Source organism: Stegostoma tigrinum, chromosome 4, assembly GCF_030684315.1.
Source record: "Stegostoma tigrinum isolate sSteTig4 chromosome 4, sSteTig4.hap1, whole genome shotgun sequence".
In the NCBI taxonomy this organism is placed as follows: Eukaryota; Metazoa; Chordata; class Chondrichthyes; order Orectolobiformes; family Stegostomatidae; genus Stegostoma; species Stegostoma tigrinum.
Genome location: NC_081357.1, coordinates 129074534 through 129096554, shown reverse-complemented (window position 1 = coordinate 129096554; position 22021 = coordinate 129074534). Strand labels below are relative to the sequence as shown.

Genomic DNA, 22021 nt, shown 5'->3' with positions numbered 1-22021 from the left:
GGCCTCCATGTTGGCCAGCATTGCCCAACAACTCAGGATATGCTGCATAGGCAGTGACCAGCTGTACCCTCCTTCAATGGAAATTGACATTGGCTAAGTACCAGCTTTACCACATTGTTATGGCACACCTCGTACTAACTTACAATCCAGTTCAGCACTTTAGTACATTGGAGCACTTTGCAGTTTGGAGCTCACTGACGTCTTATTGCCAGAGAGCTTTCCATGCAGATACACATGCCCAAGTTATACATTGGAATGGGATGCCCCTCAGGGCTCTTGGCTTGCATTCTTAGTACTCATTTACATTGCATAACTTGGACACTGACAGCTTCTCTGCCTTGCCTTGCTTTTTTGTGCATTTGATCTTATTCAGAATTCATAGTCTGACAGTATTTCTGTGTTCCCTGTTCTGTACAGATATAGAGCCACATAGCTTATCATGTTTACTAGCACTGAATGGTCAGGGAACAGATAATTTGTTGCATGACACTGCACAGCACCATTGTGACATCCCCTGCATATGCTAGCAACTTGCTTTGTAAAAACACTGTAGGTGCGTCAAGGATTTGGCCATGTCTGAAAGATTATGGCAGAACTTCTCAGTCCAGTCAGTCAAGCACATTGTCTAATCTCAACCCACTATGTTGGCCACAATCAGTCATGAACTTGGTGGGATCAGGGTCCAAGGAACTGTATCCTTAAATTCTGGGAATTGGGCCACAGTCACTCCTGCATATGAAATCCAAGCAGTCTGTGGATTATCATTAGGGATTGGTGAGCTGCGCAGAAATCAGTCAGGTCTGTCTCACTTGGATCTGCCTTCCCAAGTCAAACCATGGAGTGGGCCACATTCAGTATTAGGGGCATAGGCAGGTTATCAGCGAACAGTGATGTGCTGGCATAAGTAGAAACTCCAAGTGTGGGGATTGGAGCCACTGGAGCTACTGCGTTGCAAAGCGGACACTGAAGTTTGTCAACTGGAGCTGATATGGCAAGGGTACTGTGGGAGGTTGCTCTTTGGATGAAATTTCCAGCCTGGTTTCAATGGGGATTGGGTTGGAGAAAGCATTAAATAATTATATTGAGAATACCTATGTAGTAGGCTTGGGGCCTGGGGATGATTGAGGATGCTATTAGTTAAATACAAGAGTTCGGTGGATATGTGGAGAGCGTCAAAGCAGAAGGAGGTTGACTGTGACTGAAATGAAGAATTTAACATGAATGTGTGGTGTTGAACCTAGAGTAACAGGCATTGCTTACTGTCTTGAATACTGGGTTAACATCCTGGAATTCCTTACTAAATGTCTTAGTGGGTCAACCTGCAGCATGTGGCCTGCTGTGGTTCAAGAAGATAGCTCACTACCACTTTCTCAACGTGATAATAGAACAGAATGCAGAATTATGGTGAACTGTGATTCTCCTGAAGATGACCAAAGAGACAAGAGCTAAAACAATTAAGTATGCAAGTAAACAAAAGTCCAAAAATGTAATCAGCAGTATCGACATTTCATGAGAGTTCACAAATGGTGTGGTATTCTTATAGTTTCTTGCTGAGTTTGCAAGTGTGGACAAACTACATCAATGTTCCTCAACATAAACATTTTCTTTCCTTACATTAAGAAGTAACTTGTTGAATATGCCATCTTAGTGACTTCCAAGCCCTTTAATATTTATTGAAATACTTCTGAAGGGTAGTTACTGCTGTGTAGATAAATGCAGCAGTTGATTTATGCAAAGCAGTTTTTAAAAAATAAATGAATAATGCATGGCCACAATGTTTACTGGTGGCATTAGGTGAGTTAGGAAAGTTGTTTCGTTGGAATCTTTTACATCTACTTAATATGCAGAAAGGATCTTTGTTTACGGTATAATCTAAAAGATGTGGCCTATGATAAGGTAACACTCACTAAAATATCAGCATGAGTCAATACTGAAGCCCTATACTTATGGAATATTGGCATAGTATTTGTATAAACAGTTTCAGTTCTTGTTACCATTTGGGCATAACAGCAATGTGCTGGTATGCGGAGGCTTGGGGACCGCTTTGCAGAACACCTCCGCTCAGTTCGCAACAAACCACTGCACCTCCCAGTCGCAAACCATTTCCACTCCCCCTCCCATTCTCTTGATGACATGTCCATCATGGGCCTCCTGCAGTGCCACAATGATGCCACCCGAAGGTTGCAGGAACAGCGACTCATATTCCGCCTGGGAACCCTGCAGCCATATGGTATCAATGTGGACTTCACCAGTTTCAAAATCTCCCCTTCCCCTACTACATCCCTAAACCAGCCCAGTTCATCCCCTCCCCCCACTGCACCACACAACCAGCCCAGCTCTTCCCCTCCACCCACTGCATCCCAAAACCAGCCCAACCTGTCTCTGCCTCCCTAACCGGTTCTTCCTCTCACCCATCCCTTCCTCCCACCCCAAGCCGCACCCCCAGCTACCTACTAACCTCATCCCACCTCCTTGACCTGTCCGTCTTCCCTGGACTGACCTATCCCCTCCCTACCTCCCCACCTACACTGTCTCCACCTATCTTCTTTACTCTCCATCTTCGGTCCGCCTCCCCCTCTCTCCCTATTTATTCCAGTTCCCTCCCCCCATCCCCCTCTCTGATGAAGGGTCTAGGCCCGAAACGTCAGCTTTTGTGCACCTGAGATGCTGCTTGGCCTGCTGTGTTCATCCAGCCTCACATTTTATTATCTTGGAATCTCCAGCATCTGCAGTTCCCATTATCTCTGATCTATGTTGATTGATCTGTTTTGGGTTTAAGCAGTGCCTTGGTTTTAAAATTCTCACCCTTGTTTTCAACTCCCTCCATTCCCTTGCCACTCTCAATGTGTGTAATCTCCCTCAACCCTTGAAGATATCCATTCCTCTGCAGTTCAGGCCTCTTGAGCATTCCAGGTTTAATTGATCCACAGTTTGTAGCCATATATTCAGCCGTGGAGGCTGTAAACTCTTCTACCCTCTTTTAAAGGTATTCCTGTATCTTTGACCAAATTTTTGGCCATCTCTCTCCCAGTTTTGCATTGTGTCAAGTTTAGTTTGATAATAAATCCTCATTGATATTAGTTTGATATTGCTTTGAAGCATTTATTTAAAAGTACACTTATTATTGTTTAATTAATAGAATTCAACATCTCTTTTGCAGCAATGTCTTGGTCAAAAGAGCAAACCTACATACTGAAAGATATGGCCTTGCTCAACAGAATTCAGAGTTCAGGTTGTTACTTCAGCAGTACATGCATTCTAGGGTAAGTGATACACATAGAACATATAGAACATAGAACATTACAGCACAGGACAGGCCCTTCGGCCCTCGATGTTGTGCCGACCTGTCATACTGATCTGAAGCCCACACTTATAGACAATAGGTGCTGGAGTAGGCCATTTGGCCCTTCGAGCCAGCACCACCATTCATTATGATCATGGCTGATCATCAACAATCAGTATCCTGTTCCCGCCTTATCCTCATAACCCTTGATTCCACTATCTTTAAGAGCTCTATCCATCTCTTTCTTGAAAGTATCCAGAGAGTTGGTCTCCACTGCCTTCTGGGGCAGAGCATTCCATATATCCACCACTCTCTGGGTGAAGAAGGTTTTCCTCAACTCTGTTCTAAATGGCCTACCCCTTATTTTTAAACTGTGTTCTCTGGTTCTGGACTCACCCCATCAGCGGAAACATGCTTCCTGCCTCCAGAATGTCCAATTCCTTAATAACCTTATACGCCTCAATCAGATCCCCTCTCATCTTTCTAAACTCAAGTGTATACAAGCCCAGTCGCTGCAATCTTTCAACATATGATAGTCCCGCCATTCCAGGAATTGACCTCGTGAACCTACGCTGCACTCCCTCAATAGCAAGAATGTCCTTCCTCAAATTGGGAGACCAAACCAGGTGCGGTCTCACCAGGGCCCTGTACAGCTGCAGAAGGACCTCTTTGCTCCTCTACTCAATTCCTCTTGTTACGAAGGCCAGCATGCTATTAGCTTTCTTCACTGCCTGCTGTACCTGCATGCTTGCTTTCATTGACTGATGTACACGAACACCTAGATCTTGTTGCACTTCCCCTTTACCTAACTTGACTCCATTGAGATAGTAATTGCCTCCCTGTTCTTGCCACCAAAGTGTATAACCACACATTTATCCACATTAAACTGCATCTACTGTGCATCCGTCCACTCACCTAGCCTGTCCAAGTCACCCTGTGTCCTCATAACATCCTCCTCACATTTTACACTGCCACCCAACTTTGTGTCATCAGCAAACTTGCTAATATTACTTTAAATGCCTTCGTCTGTATCATTAATATATATCGTAAACAGCTGCGGTCCCAGCACCGAACCTTGTGGTACCCCACTGGTCACTGCCTGCCATTCCGAAAGGGACCCGTTTGTCACTACTCTTTGCTTCCTGTCAGCCAGCCAATTTTCAATCCAACTCAATATTTTTCCCCCAATACCATGTGCCCTAATTTTGTTCACCAATCTCCTATGCAGGACTTTATCAAAGGCTTTCTGAAAGTCCAGGTACACTACATCCATTGGTTCTCCCTTATCCATCTTCATGGATACATCCTCAAAAAATTCCAGAAGATTAGTCAAGCACGATTTCCCCTGTTAAAATCCATGCTGACTCTGACCTATCCTGTTACTGCTATTCAAATGAGTCGTAATTTCATCTTTTATAATTGACTCCAGCATCTTTCCCACCACTGACGTCAGGCTAACCGGTCTGTAATTTCCTGTTTTTTCTCTCCCTCCTTTCTTGAAAAGTGGGACAACATTTGTCACCCTCCAATCCACAGGATCTGATCCTGACTCTATAGAACATTGAAAAACGATTACCAGTGCGTCCACAATTTCTAGAGCCACCTCCTTAAGTACCCTGGGACGCAGAACACCAGGTCCCGGGGACTTATCGGCCTTCAGACCGAACAGTCTATCCAATACCATTTCCTGCCTAATATAAATTCCCTCCAGTTCGTCGATTACCCTAGATCCTTCAGCCACTATTGCATCTGGGAGATTGCTTGTGTCTTCCCTAGTGAAGACAGATCCAAAGTACCTATTCAACTTTTTCTGCCATTTCCTTGTTCCCCATAATAAATTCACCCGTTTCTGACCTCAAGGGCCCAATTTTAGTCGTAACCATTTTTTTTCTTTTCACATACCTTAAAAAGCTTTTACGATCCTCCTTTATATTTTTGGCCAGTTTTCCTTCATACCTCATTTTTTCTCTGTGTATTGTCTTTTTAGTTATCCACTGTTGCTCTTTAAAAGCTTTCCAGTCCACCGGCTTCCCACTCATCTTTGCTATGTTATACTTCTTCTCTTTTAACTTTATACGGTCCTTAACTTCTCTCGACAGCTACGGCCGCCCCTGCCTCCCCTTAGGATTTTTCTTCCTCTTTGGAATGAACTGATCCTGCACCTTCTGCATTATATCCAGAAATACCTGCCGTTGTTGTTCCACTGCCATCCCTGCTACGGTATTGAACCATTGAACTTTGGCCAGCTCCTCCCTCAGAGCTCCATAGTTCCCTTTATTCAACTGCAATACTGACACTTCCGATTGTCCCTTCTCCCTCTCAAACTGCAGATTAAAACTTATCATTTGATGGTCACTACCCCCTAATGGCTCCTTTACTTTGAGGTCCCTGATCAAATCCGGTTCATTGCACAACACCAGATCCAGAATTGCCTCCTCCCTGGTAGGGTCCAGTACAAGCTGTTCTAAGAATCCATCTTGGAGGCACTCCACAAACCCCCTTCTTGGGGCCCAGTACCATCCTGATTCTCCCAGTCTACCCGCATGTTGAAATCTCCCATAACAACTGTAGTGGTACCTTTGTGACAGGCCAATTTCAACTCTTGATTCAACTTGCACCCTACATCCTGACTACTGTTTGGGGGCCTGTAGATAACAGCAATTAGGGTCTTTCTACCCTTCGAATTTCTCAGCTCTATCCATACTGACTCTACATCTCCTGATTCTATGTCCCCCCTCGCAAGGGACTGAATATCATTCCTCACCAACAGGGCCACCCCACCCCCTCTGCCCACCAGTCTGTCCTTTTGTTAGCACGTATAGCCTTGAATATTCATTTCCCAGGCCCTGTCCACTTGAAGTCACGTCTCAGTTATCCCCACAACATCAGACTTGCCAACTTCCAACTGAGCCTCAAGCTCATCCACCTTATTTCTTATGCTTCGTGCATTCATATATAATATTTTTAATTTGTTTCTCCTCTCACCCTTCTCATCAATCCCTATTTCACATGGCCATACTGTATGATACCTTCTTGAGTTTTCTGCTCTGTTGATTCTGTTGTCCTTCTTAACTTCTCTTATTCTCACTTTCCCTTTAACTTGATTCTTAAATTTCCAGTTTGGCCCCTCCCTCCCCTTACTTAGTTTAAACACACCTGTGTTGCAGTGGCAAACCTGCCTGCCAGAATGCTGGTCCCCCACCTATTACAATGCAAACCGTCCCTCTTGAACAATTTATCCATACCCCAAAACATACCTCAGTGATCCAAGAATTTAAATCCTTGCTTCAGGCACCAGTCCCTCAGCCACACGTTCAAGTCCATTATCTCCCTGTTCCTGCCCTCTCCAGCCCGAGGAACTGGAAGCAAACTGGAGTTAACCACCCTGGAAGTCCTGCTTTTCAGCCTTCTTCCGGGTTCTCTGAAGTCCCGCTGTAGAATGCCCCTCCTTTTCTTCCCGACGTCATTTGTGCCGACATGCACCACCACCTCTGGCTCTTCACCTTGTCCTTGAGTATTCCCTGCACTCTATCAGTGACGTCCTGGATCCTGGCATCAGGAAGGCAACACACCATCCTCAAATCTCACCTGTTGCCTCAGAAACCCCTGTCAGTCCTTCTCACTATGGAGTCCCCTATTACCACAGCTCTCCATGATGTCTGACTCCTTGGCTCTGCCTCTATGCCAATCTTTGACTCGCAGACCTGTCCACCTCTTGGACTGGCAGTGTCGTCTGTCTCGACGGTTTCCAAGACAGTCAGCCCGTTTACAATAGGTGCTTCCCCTGTGGTCTCTTGTACTTCATTCATGTCTTCCTTTGTCATCGACATTCCCCTTCTCTCTTCAGGTATCCTCAGTGTAATGACCTCGCTGAAGGTCCTGTCCAGAAAATTCTCGTTCTCTCGGATGAGCCTGAGGTCATCTAGTTCTTTCTTCAGGGCTGCAACAACCTCCTTCAGAAGCTGAATGTGTACACACTTTCCACAGCTATAGGAGCCAGAAACATCATCGGTGTCCCTGACCTCCCACATCATGCACGCAGCACACTGAATCAGCTTGGCAGTCATGTCTTCACCCTCTTCAACAGTGGCGTAATCTCCTCACTGAGCCTCTTCGCCGAAAACTCGCACTTTACTTACCAGGCAGTTCCCTCAACCCTTGTTTTTTGCTGTGAGTCTGTGGACTCTTAATTAGGTTAGAGGAGGAGGGTGGGAGGGAGGCCCTACCATGTAGGACCTGGGGCCGAGAACATAGCACTCACTTACCTTCCCAACTGCCTCTCTGCCCTGACCTCATGTCCGCCAGGCTCCCGTCGATCTCCGCTGCAAAAAGGACCGCTGGCTTCGAGGTAAGTGCTCAAATAGCACTCACTTACCTTCCCAACTGCCTCTCTGGCCTGACCTCACGTCCGCCAGGCTCCCGCCGCTCGCCACTGCACTTCTTTCAGTTCTTTTCTTCCAACCTTTTTGAAAGTAGTGAAATGACTCTCTTATTTAAGTTACAGTTCCAGGGATGACACATGCCCCTCAGTGTTTCTGCAAAGCTGCAATTATTTATCTAAAGCCCTTCAGCAGGCTCCTTGACTCTGGTGGCAGAAAACCTGAGATCAGTGACCACAAAGGATATATCCAACATTGTTACTTGTAAAAGATTCATAAACTTTGCTCTATTTTCTTCTAGTTTGAAGCATACCTTTTTTGTAAGTTGAGACCATCCTCATGTTAATGTAATTGGTTACAGGTTACAGTTTAGAGAGGTACCGTATTTATTTTTAGGGTGATAAAATGTATAAAATGGCAGGTAGATGTTTATTGCAGCCTAATGGTATCAATGTGGACTTCACCAGTTTCAAAATCTCCCCTTCCCCAACTGCATCCCTAAACCAGCCCAGTTTGTCCCCTCCCCCCACTGCACCACACAACCAGCCCAGCTCTTCCCCTCCACCCACTGCATCCCAAAACCAGTCCAACCTGTCTCCGCCTCCCTAACCTGTTCTTCCTCTCACCCATCCCTTCCTCCCACCCCAAGCCGCATCCCCATCTACCTACTAACCTCATCCCACCTCCTTGACCTGTCCGTCTTCCCTGGACTGACGTATCCCCTCCCTACCTCCCCACCTATACTCTCTCCACCTATACTCTCTCCACCTATCTTCTTTTCTCTCCATCTTCGGTCCGCCTCCCCCTCTCTCCCTATTTATTCCAGAACCCTCACCCCATCCCCCTCTCTGATGAAGGGTCTAGGCCCGAAACGTCAGCTTTTGTGCTCCTGAGATGATGCTTGGCCTGCTGTGTTCATCCAGCCTCACATTTTGTTGTCTTGGATTCTCCAGCATCTGCAGTTCCCATTATCTCAGATGTTTATTGATGTACTGGCACCTCTCATTTCTGTTTCATTTAGTTTTCTCCGCCATTCTGGTTCCAAACTCTTGACGTCTGTAAAGTAGCTAAGAATATTTTTCTGTGCTTTTACATTTTCAAATTCTTTCTTAAAATCATAAAAAAAATTATAAAACGGCAAAATCCCTTGATGTATTCCAAGATACTGAAAGGTAAAATTGTTTTTATCCTAAACACCAAAATTTTGGAACAGCATGAACTGATTGCATTTTGGAATTACCATGAATGATATTGCAGTGACCCTATTCATTTTGGAATTACCATGAATGATATTGCAGTGACCCTATTCATTTTGGAATTACCATGAATGATATTGCAGTGACCCTATTCATTTTGGAATTACCATGAATGATATTGCAGTGACTCTATTCATTTTGGAATTACCATGAATGATATTGCAGTGACCCTATTCATTTTGGAATTACCATGAATGATATTGCAGTGACCCTATTCATTTTGGAATTACCATGAATGATATTGCAGTGACCCTATTCATTTTGGAATTACCATGAATGATATTGCAGTGACTCTATTCATTTTGGGATTACCATGAATGATATTGCAGTGACCCTATTCATTTTGGAATTACCATGAATGATATTGCAGTGACTCTATTCATTTTGGAATTACCATGAATGATATTGCAGTGACCCTATTCATTTTGGAATTACCATGAATGATATTGCAGTGACCCTATTCATTTTGGAATTACCATGAATGATATTGCAGTGACTCTATTCATTTTGGAATTACCATGAATGATATTGCAGTGACCCTATTCATTTTGGAATTACCATGAATGATATTGCAGTGACCCTATTCATTTTGGAATTACCATGAATGATATTGCAGTGACCCTATTCATTTTGGAATTACCATGAATGATATTGCAGTGACTCTATTCATTTTGGAATTACCATGAATGATATTGCAGTGACCCTATTCATTTTGGAATTACCATGAATGATATTGCAGTGACCCTATTCATTTTGGAATTACCATGAATGATATTGCAGTGACCCTATGCATTTTGGAATTACCATGAATGATATTGCAGTGACCCTATTCATTTTGGAATTACCATGAATGATATTGCAGTGACCCTATTCATTTTGGAATTACCATGAATGATATTGCAGTGACCCTATTCATTTTGGAATTACCATGAATGATATTGCAGTGACCCTATTCATTTTGGAATTACCATGAATGATATTGCAGTGACCCTATTCATTTTGGAATTACCATGAATGATATTGCAGTGACCCTATTCATTTTGGAATTACCATGAATGATATTGCAGTGACCCTATTCATTTTGGAATTACCATGAATGATATTGCAGTGACTCTATTCATTTTGGAATTACCATGAATGATATTGCAGTGACTCTATTCATTTTGGAATTACCATGAATGATATTGCAGTGACTCTATTCATTTTGGAATTACCATGAATGATATTGCAGTGACCCTATTCATTTTGGAATTACCATGAATGATATTGCAGTGACTCTATTCATTTTGGAATTACCATGAATGATATTGCAGTGACTCTATTCATTTTGGAATTACCATGAATGATATTGCAGTGACCCTATTCATTTTGGGAATTACCATGAATGATATTGCAGTGACCCTATTCATTTTGGGAATTACCATGAATGATATTGCAGTGACCCTATTCATTTTGGGAATTACCATGAATGATATTGCAGTGACCCTATTCATTTTGGAATTACCATGAATGATATTGCAGTGACCCTATTCATTTTGGAATTACCATGAATGATATCGCAGTGACTCTATTCATTTTGGAATTACCATGAATGATATTGCAGTGACCCTATTCATTTTGGGAATTACCATGAATGATATTGCAGTGACCCTATTCATTTTGGAATTACCATGAATGATATTGCAGTGACCCTATTCATTTTGGAATTACCATGAATGATATTGCAGTGACCCTATTCATTTTGGAATTACCATGAATGATATTGCAGTGACTCTATTCATTTTGGAATTACCATGAATGATATTGCAGTGACTCTATTCATTTTGGAATTACCATGAATGATATTGCAGTGACCCTATTCATTTTGGAATTACCATGAATGATATTGCAGTGACTCTATTCATTTTGGGATTACCATGAATGATATTGCAGTGACTCTATTCATTTTGGAATTACCATGAATGATATTGCAGTGACTCTATTCATTTTGGAATTACCATGAATGATATTGCAGTGACCCTATTCATTTTGGAATTACCATGAATGATATTGCAGTGACTCTATTCATTTTGGAATTACCATGAATGATATTGCAGTGACCCTATTCATTTTGGAATTACCATGAATGATATCGCAGTGACTCTATTCATTTTGGAATTACCATGAATGATATCGCAGTGACTCTATTCATTTTGGAATTACCATGAATGATATTGCAGTGACTCTATTCATTTTGGAATTACCATGAATGATATTGCAGTGACCCTATTCATTTTGGGATTACCATGAATGATATTGCAGTGACCCTATTCATTTTGGGAATTACCATGAATGATATTGCAGTGACCCTATTCATTTTGGAATTACCATGAATGATATTGCAGTGACCCTATTCATTTTGGAATTACCATGAATGATATTGCAGTGACTCTATTCATTTTGGAATTACCATGAATGATATTGCAGTGACCCTATTCATTTTGGGAATTACCATGAATGATATTGCAGTGACCCTATTCATTTTGGGAATTCAACAACAGGGAATAACAACCATCAACCACATCCACCTGTGAACTCCCTGCTACAAGCTCATGACTTTGGTCTTTCTTTGAATAGTTAGGCATGATCTTAAAGCCATAATTCAGATTCTGATTAAAAATAATGCGTTCTAGTCATTGAGAAGAATGGAATTCTTAGCAAAATTGTGCTTTTATTATCATTAACATTGGAAAAAGATTAGGCCAGTCAGCCATTGTAGCCTGCTGTACCGTTCAGTTAGATCATTGTCAATCTGTACTTCAACTCCATTGACTTTTAATCCATTTCCCTTGTTACCTAAATAACCATGTTTGGTTTAAAAAAAAGACATAGAATATGCAGCTCAGAAACAGGCCACTTAGCTAAGCTATTCCATGGATGAATGTAATGACGGTAAATTATGTCCAAAAACAACACTGTCAGGATGTGAGTTTGCTCGCTGAGCTGGAAGGTTAGTTTTCAGACGTTTCGTCACCATTGTAGGTAACATCATCAGTGAGTCTCCGACGAAGCGCTGGTGTTATGTCCCGCTTTCTATTTTTAATAACACCAGCGCTTCATCGGAGACTCACTGATAATGTTACCTAGAATGGTGATGAAATGTCTGAAAACTAACCTTCCAGCTCAGTGAGCAAACTCACATCCAGAACCTCAACCTGAGCTACAAATCTTCTCAAAACTCGCTAACAACACTGTCAGTTGGGGAAGCACAGCTTTCACTTTAAATTGTATTCATCTGCATTAATTGTGACTGGCTTAATTTACTCCGACCCCCTTTCCCCTCTGGGAAAATGACACCTCATATTTTGTTTTACATAACACATGTTTATGCTTGTTATATGACTAACTTATTAAGTTTAGTGTGTTTAAAGTGATGAATGAGAAAAGGGCTGGACTTGCTTATTTAGTCAGCTAATAGTGAGCTCTATTAATGATCAATTAAAACTTTTAGACTCTCCATTTCTTATATACCATGTTACTTGCTGGATAGTTATTTCCTCCAGTTGAAATTTCCTTGGTTAAAGCAATGGTTTATTCATTCTCAAGAGACAGTAAGATCCAGAGAATTAGTTTTGCTTCCTTTGCACCTTTGTCGTAGAGTTGACTGACACAACTGACTGCCCTGGGAAAGACACAAGGAAACTGGACACCAACTCAAAGACTTATTACATTTTATACTTGCACATCCTTGCCACCACAAATGGTCTGGAATTTCTTGCTGCATTGTGGGCTAGGTGGGCTATGACGGGAGACTAGGTTATAGAGTCTGAGGGTTCTTCCAACATCTAGTGAAGCTTGCAGTTCTTAAAGGGAGGAGTGAGATGCAAGATTGGCAAGTACAGTCCTGCAATGACCATAAATCTCCAAGATAATCCACATGCTCTGGTCTGCAATGACAAGTACAATTTGGGAATAAAGTCTACTTCAAGCAGATTTCCAACATTGGAGTTTGGCTGATTACGCTATGTACACAGTACATCCCACGATAAACTTCCTTAGCCATCAGTAACCAAGCACGCACTCTGTAAGAATTGCTGGAGGCTGCCACAAAGGAGAAGAGTAAAATTTCAAATCACATTTCGAATGCAGCTCCTGACTGCTCAATAAAGCTGAAGGTTGCCGCTGGACACCATTAAAACTCATGCGTACAAGATCTCTTTGTTTTTAGATTTATGATTTTTGTTGCTGTCCGGTTGTTCTATATTTGTGCTCTTTGTGTGCTGTGCTTACAAGCCAGCTGCATCTTAATAATGAAGGGAACTAACTTTTCAGATCTTCTGCTCCTCAGATTTTGTGTTGGCGGTTTACATTTATGTCATTGGATTCAAAGTTGAATTTGAGCACATAGAACTTTCTAATACCCTATGTGTATAGCTTTATCTATCAAGGACCACATGAAATGCAAAGGAATTATATCTCCGAGATAATCCACACGCCCTGGTTTAGTTATTTACCAGAACAATTTCAAGTATGATGCAGTAGGGCCCTCGCTTGTCCTTGAGAATGTCAATTTTCAGTTTTAATTGCTCTTGCTACATTGTAGTTTTTGGGACGAATTTGTCTGTCACATTTATGTTGTTCTTTAAAAATATTAGGCAACAGTTTTTCCTCTGCTCAGTAATGCTAAGTCAAAATCACACGACGCCAGGTTATAGTCCAACCGATTTATTTGAAAACGCAAGCTTTTGGAGCTCAGCTTATTCATTACGCCTGAGGAAGGACCTGAGCTTCAAAAGCTTATGTGATTTCAAATAAATCTGTTGGACTATAGAGATAATAGGAACTGCAGATACTGGAGAATTCCACAGCAGGCTAAGCAGCATCTCAGGAGCACAAAAGCTGACGTTTCGGGCCTAGACTATAACCTGGTATCACATGATTTTTGACCTTGTCCACCCCAGTCCAATACTGGCATCTCCACAGTAATGTTGAGCAGGAATCAATATAGTGTGGAGCTGGAGGAACGCAGCAGGAGAGTCGATGTTTTGGGCCTGGACCCTTCATCAGGACTTGCTAACTCTAAGCAGGAATAGATGTTTTGATCTGATTTCTGCTAATGTGCTGAGGAATACAATATTTGCTTGAATTGTTGCCTCTAATTGTTGAAAGCAGGTATTTAAATAGTAATCTAATTGCAATCATTAGCTTATTATGAAAATTTGCTAATTTATTCTCAACAGACTGTGGTGGGGATTTAACTTCATCTGAAAATTTTGTCCTGTCTCTCTCAGGTAAACAATGAACTTGAAATTCCACCAACACAACTGATGCAGTTTAACATTGAACAAAATTAAGACACCAACTTTGAAGAACTTTCAGTTATATGTGATTAAAACTTCTGAAAAGGAATTGTTGATGTTAAATTTGTAGTTTGAGAGCTTTTTGTGGAATGCTTTCGATTATACTCCAAATTAGACAGTATTTCCCAGGGCAACATGAGTTGCACCTCATTTGTGTATTCTAATACTTCATATTAAATCATTAATTGCATAGATAACACAAAATAAATATTGGTTTATAACACATTACACTGCACAGGTATGATTTCCCCACATTATTGAAGTTATTTTCTTTTATACTGTTACCAGTTCATTTCTCTGTAACAGTTTTTTTTTGTCTAGATTTATGACAAATGATTAGAGAAGCCGGGGCTTCTGTCAGATTGTGGTGGAAGTAGTAGAAGAAAGTGCATTTAATTTGGATTTTTTCATTACTGGGTAATGATTTGTGGATGGTGATTACAAGACAGCAAGCTAATAGTGGACCAAGAACTTAAAACATGAGGATATCCCATTTCCGTGCACCCTGGAAATCAAGTCTGCGTTGCCAGATACCGTCATCTTATTACTTTGTGATTCTAGACATTTGCAAAGAACTGTATCTTTCAGGCTTTACTTTCATTTGTGTTAAGTTCAAAACTAAAATTAGCTGCCACCAGCATTTGTACAAATGGAGTTAAATTTCATAGATGGCTGTCAACACTTGCCAGGAAACTTTTTGCAACCCACCAATGACAATGGGTTGGATTCTTCTACCATTATCCAACTTGACACGCCTGGTCAAGGGGCCCAGTGCCTTCGAATTGTAGCCTCTGGTTACGCACAAAATAATATTCTTCTGGATGATGTAACAGAAGCTGTTTTGCTGAAGTGTTACGTATTTAGTTATTTAAATGAACCAGCACACAAGAAACCTCTCATTGTTTTGCATTTCTGAAATACATGAATCATGGGTGAGGCAGCATCTGTGAAGAGGGAGAAAAGGGAAAACCTCACTGATTAAAGTTCATTGTTTTCACTAGAAACGCCTTGATAATAGAGGTTCAGTGCCCAAATTCAATGTAGGCTTTTTTTTGGTACTTTATTTCAAATTTTAATAGTACATTTCTTTGGATTGTTTTCACATCAGGATCCAGAAGTTAATTACACAAAAACAAAATAGAACATGACAGGCTTTTGTGAACAAACAATCGTATTTTCATATTTTCATGGATGTACACAATGAGAAATGTATTATAAAGGGAGACAATCACCAATTACAAAGCAGATACATAGAACATTGTTCTGTAGGCATTTTGTATGCTATTTTCCACAGTGCAATCATGCCTTGTAAAGTGCTACTTTACTTTATCTATTAGTTTTGAAAATTATATTAATACTCAGTGGTCTGATAGAAAGATAAAAGGTTTTTCTATATGTGACCTTGGACATATACGTTCATCGCTGTTCAAAAATGCTACAACAAATCTCTCAAATGTCTTCATTTGCACCATATAATGGAATTTGTTGTTAAAATAAAATTTTACATAAAAGCCATGGAATTTCCAAGCAAATTACTTTGCCTACTGACAGTGGGCTGTTCGTGAAACTTGTTTTCAACAGGTCACCCTGTATGTTCTTAAAATTTTATGCACCCATACCTAGAGAAGGGCAGTACGGTGTCTCAGTGGTTAGCACTGCTGCCTCACAGCACCAGGGACCCGGGTCAGTTCCACCCTCTGGTGACTGTGTGAAGTTTGCACATTCTCCCCGTGTCTGCGTGGGTTTCCTCCAGGTGCTCGGGTTTGCTCCCACAGTCCAAAGATGTACAGGCTAGTGGATTGGCCATGCTGAATTGCCCGTAGTGTTCAGGGATGTGTAAATTAGGTGTGGTAAAAGGGGGGGGGGGGGTGGATGTGGGTGGGATGCTCGATGGGTCAGTGTGGACTTTTGGCTCGAATGGCCTGTTTCCACACTGTAGGGTTTCTAGGATGAATCCAGTATCTATGTGTTCGTTATAATCATGACATTGATTAAGTTAGTCCCTTGTTGACACCAGTTGTTTGTCCTCCCCAAGAAAGGTATTCTAAAGCAAGATTAATTTTTGACGAGCTTATTTCATAAAATCACATTGCAGTATTGAACATTTTTTCATGTGTTTGTTGGGGTATGCTGAAGATTATCAAGGCCACTGTGAGTAAAAGAAATAGTTAAGCCAGGAATCCAGTGATCTAAGATTCTTAGTTTCTCCAAAGCAGAAGCTAGGCAACATGCATTAGGTGAGACACCAGGATAAACTGGTCAAACAAGTTACTTTTTAATATGAGTGAAAAAAAAGTGAGAAAATTACACAACACAAATGATAAGAGTTACAAATTCTCACGTTATAAATTCCAAAACTTATAACTTTTCAAACAAAGTTTCTGTGATAATGAGAGCAAGAAAAAAGACAACAGTTCAAACAGTAATTCTGGAGAACTGCACACACACGCCAAAATAATGATGCAAAATAATGCATTGTTAAAATGGAACAGAGAAGTTTTCAATGTGATCCCCCAGCCACTGTCATGTTTCCGCCTCCTTTCTCGTATATGTTAATTCAGACACACAAAACAATGTTTTACTAAAAATATTAGCTGTTAGTTGCAGTGAATACATGACGATGCTGATGATTCATGCACCAAGTAATTTCTTTACCATGTAACCGGGCATGCTGTAAAGGAAAAGGCCTATCATAATCAACAGTAACAAAGCCAGCACAATCTTCACAATGAGCCACTTATATCTGTTGCAGACGAGGTATTTGATGGATTTGAGTGGATTGAGGAACCAAATAAAAGAGGTGTCTGGCCGACTGTCCAAGGCAGCAATAGAGAGAGTGGGAGAGAAAAAAAACATGGTTAGCGATGAATGATTTTTCAAAAATATTTGTCAGTAGGTACTTTGTGAATGATACTGTCTCCAGAAGGAGAAAAATTAGTTTCCTGTCATCTCCATAAATTGTTTGTAAATGCAAGAAATATCATTATTTTAGAAAACAAGTAAAACATATAAATATTCATAAAAATTCAATCAAAAGAATATGCCATAAGTTTCATTTCAAAGTCAGCACTCTAAATTGGAAAGATGTACAATAACAGAATTAAAATGGAGAATCTTTGTGTCTTAGTATTTTCATTAGTATCACAATTTTGATTTGCTCATAATTTAGTGCCTTTCCTATATTCTTTACTCACTTAACGAATCTCGCTAATCCCAGCCTCCGATGAACATGCTCCACTGCACCGGTATGACAGTTTTATCAACTCCCGTGGCAGCAATATGTACAAAATAAAGCTGTAAAATTGGTGCCAAATCTCTGCTGAATCAAGGCAGTTTCAATTTATGGATTCTGATTCATTAGGAACATAGCTGAAATAGCATCCAACAAGAAGTAATGACTTTCATCCCATTGATCTGGATGAGATTCAAACCCAAACAATAAAGTCAAAAGTGACTGTCCCACAACATCAGTTGCTCCTGGAACACATTAGATTGCACTTGCTCAGGTGGGGATCAGGGAAGAAAGTCAGGTGCTGTGGGAGATTTATATTCTCCCTTGGATGGGGAATTTGTTTTGTAGTTAACCATGAGTCACAATAGGTTGTAGTTCCTTTAGCATTTCCTAGCTAACTATTAGTTAGGCCCCGGAGGACTGGAGAATTGCTAATGTTCTCCCCTTGTTTAAGAAGGGTAGTGAGGATAATCCAGGTAATTATAGACGGGTGAGCCTGATGTCAGTGGTGGGGAAGCTGCTGGAGAAGATACTGAGGGATAGGATCTATTTACATTTGGAAAAAAATGGGCTTATTCGTGATAGGCCGCATGGTTTTGTACAGGGAAACTGATACTAACTTGACCGAATTCTTTGAGGAAATGGCAAAGTTGATAGATGAGGGATGGGCTGTAGATATCATATACGTGGACTTCAGGCATGGTAGCCTGATGGAGAAAGTGAAGTCGCATGGGGTCCAGGGTGTATTAACTAGATGGATAGAAAACTGGCTGGGCAACAGGAGACAGAAACGTGTAGTGGAAGGGAGTTTCTCAAAATGGAGAACTGTGACCAGTGGTGTTCCACAGGGATCTATGTTGGGACCACTGTTGTTTCTGATATACATAAACGATCTGGAGGAAAGTATAGATGGTCTAATTATCAAGTTTGCAGATGACATTAAGATTGGTAGAGTAGCAGATAGCAAAGGGGACTGTTGGAGAATGCAGTAGAAAATAGACAGATTGGAGAGTTGAGTAGAGAAATGGCAGATTGAGTTCAATCCGGGCAAATGTGAGATGACATTTTGGAAAATCCAGTTCAGCAGCAAACTATACAGTAAATGGAAAAGCTGTGGGGAAAATTGATGCACAGAGAGATCTGGGTGATCAGGTCTATTGTACGCTGAAGGTGGCAATGCAGGTCAATAGTGGTCAAGAAGGCATACGGCATGCTTTCACTCATCGGACGGGGTATTCGGTACAAGAGTTGGCAGGTAATGTTGCAGTTGTATAGGACTTTGGTTCGACCACATTTGGAATACTGCATACAGTTCTGGCCGCCACATTACCAAAAGGATGTGGATGCTTTGGAGAGGGTGCAGAGGAGGTTCAGCAGGATGTTGCCTGGTATGGAGGGTGCTAGCTATGAAGAGAGGTTGAGTAGATTAGGATTATTTACGTTAGAAAGACAGAGGTTGAGGGGGGAACCTGATTGAGGTCTACAAAATCATGAGGGGTATAGACAGGCTGGATAGCAAGAAGCTTTTTCCCAGAGTGGGGGACTCAATTACTAGGGGTCATGATTTCAAAGTGAGAGGAGGAAAGTTTATGGGTGATATGCGTGGAAAGTTCTTTACACAGAGGGTGGTGGGTGCCTGGAACACGTTGCCAGTGGAGGTGGTAGACGCAGACACGGCCGTGTCTTTTAAGATGTATCTGGACAGGTCCATGGATGGGCAGGGTGCAAAGGGATACAGACCCTTAGAAAATAGATGACAGATTTAGATAGAAGATCTGGATTGGCGCAGGCTTGGACGGCCGAAGGGCCTGTTCCTGTGCTGTAATTTTCTTTGTTCTATAACGGTAAGTAAATTGCAAGTGTCCAAAGGGTACTGGCTGCCATGAGATTCTCATGCCTTACTGACTTTATCTTGAATGTAGGACACAGTTTAAAACCTTTTTACATTACTGAGTATTCATGGTACGCAAAGGTATTACAATTATGAACCTGCAAGACGATCATGTAAATTGCAACATGCTGCAAACACACTATCAATAAACATGGAGCTGGGCAAACACAGCAGGTCAGACAGCATCGGAACAGCAGGAGACTTTCCACTTCGGGCGAAATCAAAATTTCACATCTCATTTACCCAAGTGATCCTACTTGCAATATTTCTTTCTCATAGGGACTTTATACAATACCCCAAAAACTATTGTAATTCTGTTGCTGGAATAGGCGTTCAGTCAGAGCAGTTGAAAGTCCCAAATTATAAAGACCACTGCATTAGCAATTGGAATATTACACAAAGAATTGAAACTGTTGTCACGATCAAAATTGCTGTTTGTTTTTCAGTTGGCTACTGGTGTGAGCCAAAGTATCTGAAAAAGGTGAAAATAAATCAAGCACTAATTTAAGGTTAGAAATGGGAACCAGGCTACTTGAGAACACAGCCTGCACCTGTAATTTATAGCACAAGATTTAATATATTTAGAAATGTTGTTGCCATTTATATATGGGATATATATAGGGATCTTTTGGTTCCTATACACAAGATGAAATAATATAAGCTTATATCTTATATGTTATTGTTTCCAATTAAATTTAACTGCATTGATGTGGAAGATCATAGCCAGGATTTTATGATCAATAGAAAGACGAAGGCTAAAAGCATTCACAATTATTATAGACTAAATCGGAGCATGACTCCCAGTGAAATGTCAGTAGCTAAATCAGAAAGTTGTTGGCTAAGTTACTTCACTTCTCCAGAAGCTGTGTGACGTTTTTATTTCAGCAAGATGCTGGCATTGAAATAGACGGAAGGGTGAAAAGTTGCTGTACAGTACTTATGTGATAGGTACCTACTAAACTCACCAGAAAATACTAGGAGATAGTGGGAACTGTCAATGCTGGAGAATCTGAGATAACAAGGTGTAGAGCTGGATGAACACATCAGGCCAAGCAGCATCAGAGGAGCAGGAAAGCTGACGTTTTGGGTCTGGGACATTCTTCAGAAATGGGAGGGGTGGGGGAGGTGGTCTGTGTGTGGGGGGAAGGGGATTCTGAAATAAATAGAGAGAGAAGGGGATGTGGATAGAAAATGGATAAAGGAGCAGGTAGGTGGAGAGGAGACAGACAGGTCAAAGAAGTGGGGATGGAGCCAGTAAAGGTTAGTGTGGAGGTAGGGAGGGGATAGGTCAGCCCAGGGAGGATGGACAGGTCAAGGAGGCAGGATTAGGCTGGTAGGTAGGAGGTGGGGGTGGGGCTGGAGGTGGGAGGAGTGGATGGATAGGTTAGGGAGGCAGGGATGAGCTGGTCTGGTTTTGGGAAGCAGTAGGGGGAGGGGAGATTTTGAAGCTTGTGAAGTCCACATTGATACCATTGGGCTGCAGAATATGAGTTGCTGTTCCTGCAACCTTCAGATGGCATCGCTGTGGCACTGCAGGAGGCCCAGGATGGACATGTCTTCCAAGGAGTGGGAGGGGGAGTTGAAATGGTTCGCGACTGGGAGGTGCAGTTGTTTATTGCGAAACGAGCATAGTTATTCTGCAAAGCGGTCCCCAAGACTCTGCTTGGTTTCCCCAATGTAGAGTAGGCCACACCGGGTACAGCGGATGTAGTATACCACATGAGCAGATGTGCAGGTGAACATCTGCTTGATGTGGAAAGTCTTCTTGGGGCCTGGGATGGGGGTGAGGAGGATGTGTAGGGGCAGGTGTAGTACTTCCTGTGGTTGCAGGGAAAAGTGCCGGGTGTGGTGGGGCTGGAGGGGAGTGTGGAGCGGCGGAGGGAGTCACGGAGACAGTGGTCCTTCCAGATAGTAGGTAAAGGTAGGGACGGAAAAATGTCTTTGGTAGTGGGGTCGGATTGCAGATGGCGGAAGTGCTTGAGAATGATGCGGGGGTTGGTGTGATATGTGAGGACTAGGCGGAATCTGCTTTGGTAGTTTTTGCGGGGATGGGGGTGTGAGGGATGAGTTGCAGAAAATGCAAGAGACACTGTCGAGGGCGTTTTCAGCCACTGTGGAGGGGAAGATGTGGTCTTTGAAAAACGAGGACATTTGGGATGCCCGGGAGTGGAATGCCTCATCTCGGGAGCAGGTGGGGTGGAGGCGAAGGAATTGGGAATAGGGGATGGCATTTTTGCAGGAACGTGGGTGGGAGGAGGTGTATTCTAGGTAGTTGTGAGAGTCGGTGGGCTTGAAATGGATATTGGTTTCCAGGTGGTTGCTGGAGATGGAGACAGAAAGGTCCAGGAAGGAGAGAGTGGTATTGGAGATGATCCAGGTGAACTTAAGGTTGGGGCAGAAGGTGTTAGTGAAGTGAATGAGCTGTTCGAGCTCCTCATGGGTGCACAAGGCGGTACAGATACAGTCATCAATGTAATGGAGGAAGAGATGGGGTTTGGGGCCAGTGTAGGTGTGGAAGAGGGACTGTTCCACGTATCCTACAAAGAGGCAGGCATAGCTTGGGCCCATGGGTGCCCATGGCCAGCCCCTTTGTCTGTAGGAATTGAAGGAGAAGTTTTTTTTTGATTAGATTAGATTAGAT

At 42.0% G+C, this 22021-nt stretch overlaps 2 protein-coding genes across 15 annotated transcripts in view; one reads left to right on the top strand and one right to left on the bottom strand.

The window, feature by feature from the left end:
- The window catches only part of drc1 (dynein regulatory complex subunit 1 homolog (Chlamydomonas)), a 57910-nt gene extending 42061 nt beyond the window's left edge, over positions 1–15849 (top strand). Inside the window, exons 15-16 of one of the 5 annotated variants that reach the window (XM_059645662.1) lie at positions 3161–3263; positions 14189–15849. In XM_059645662.1, coding sequence (XP_059501645.1) covers positions 3161–3263; positions 14189–14251 — 166 coding nt within the window. In that variant the 3' untranslated portion in view covers positions 14252–15849. The remainder of the gene's footprint in view (positions 1–3160; positions 3264–14188) is intronic. The other 4 variants (XM_059645661.1, XM_059645660.1, XM_048530315.2 and 1 more) reach the window with 4 other exon arrangements.
- otofa (otoferlin a) overlaps positions 15306–22021 on the bottom strand; it is a 343946-nt gene continuing 337230 nt past the window's right edge. For 7 of the 10 annotated variants that reach the window (XM_059645650.1, XM_059645652.1, XM_059645658.1 and 4 more), the window contains one exon: positions 16969–17069. Coding sequence is in view for 3 of the 10 variants with exons in the window: in XM_059645651.1 (XP_059501634.1) it covers positions 16889–17069 (181 nt within the window). In the remaining 7 variants the exon portion in view is untranslated. Of the gene's footprint in view, positions 17070–22021 lie in introns of all 10 variants that reach the window. The other 3 variants (XM_059645651.1, XM_059645653.1, XM_059645659.1) reach the window with 1 other exon arrangement.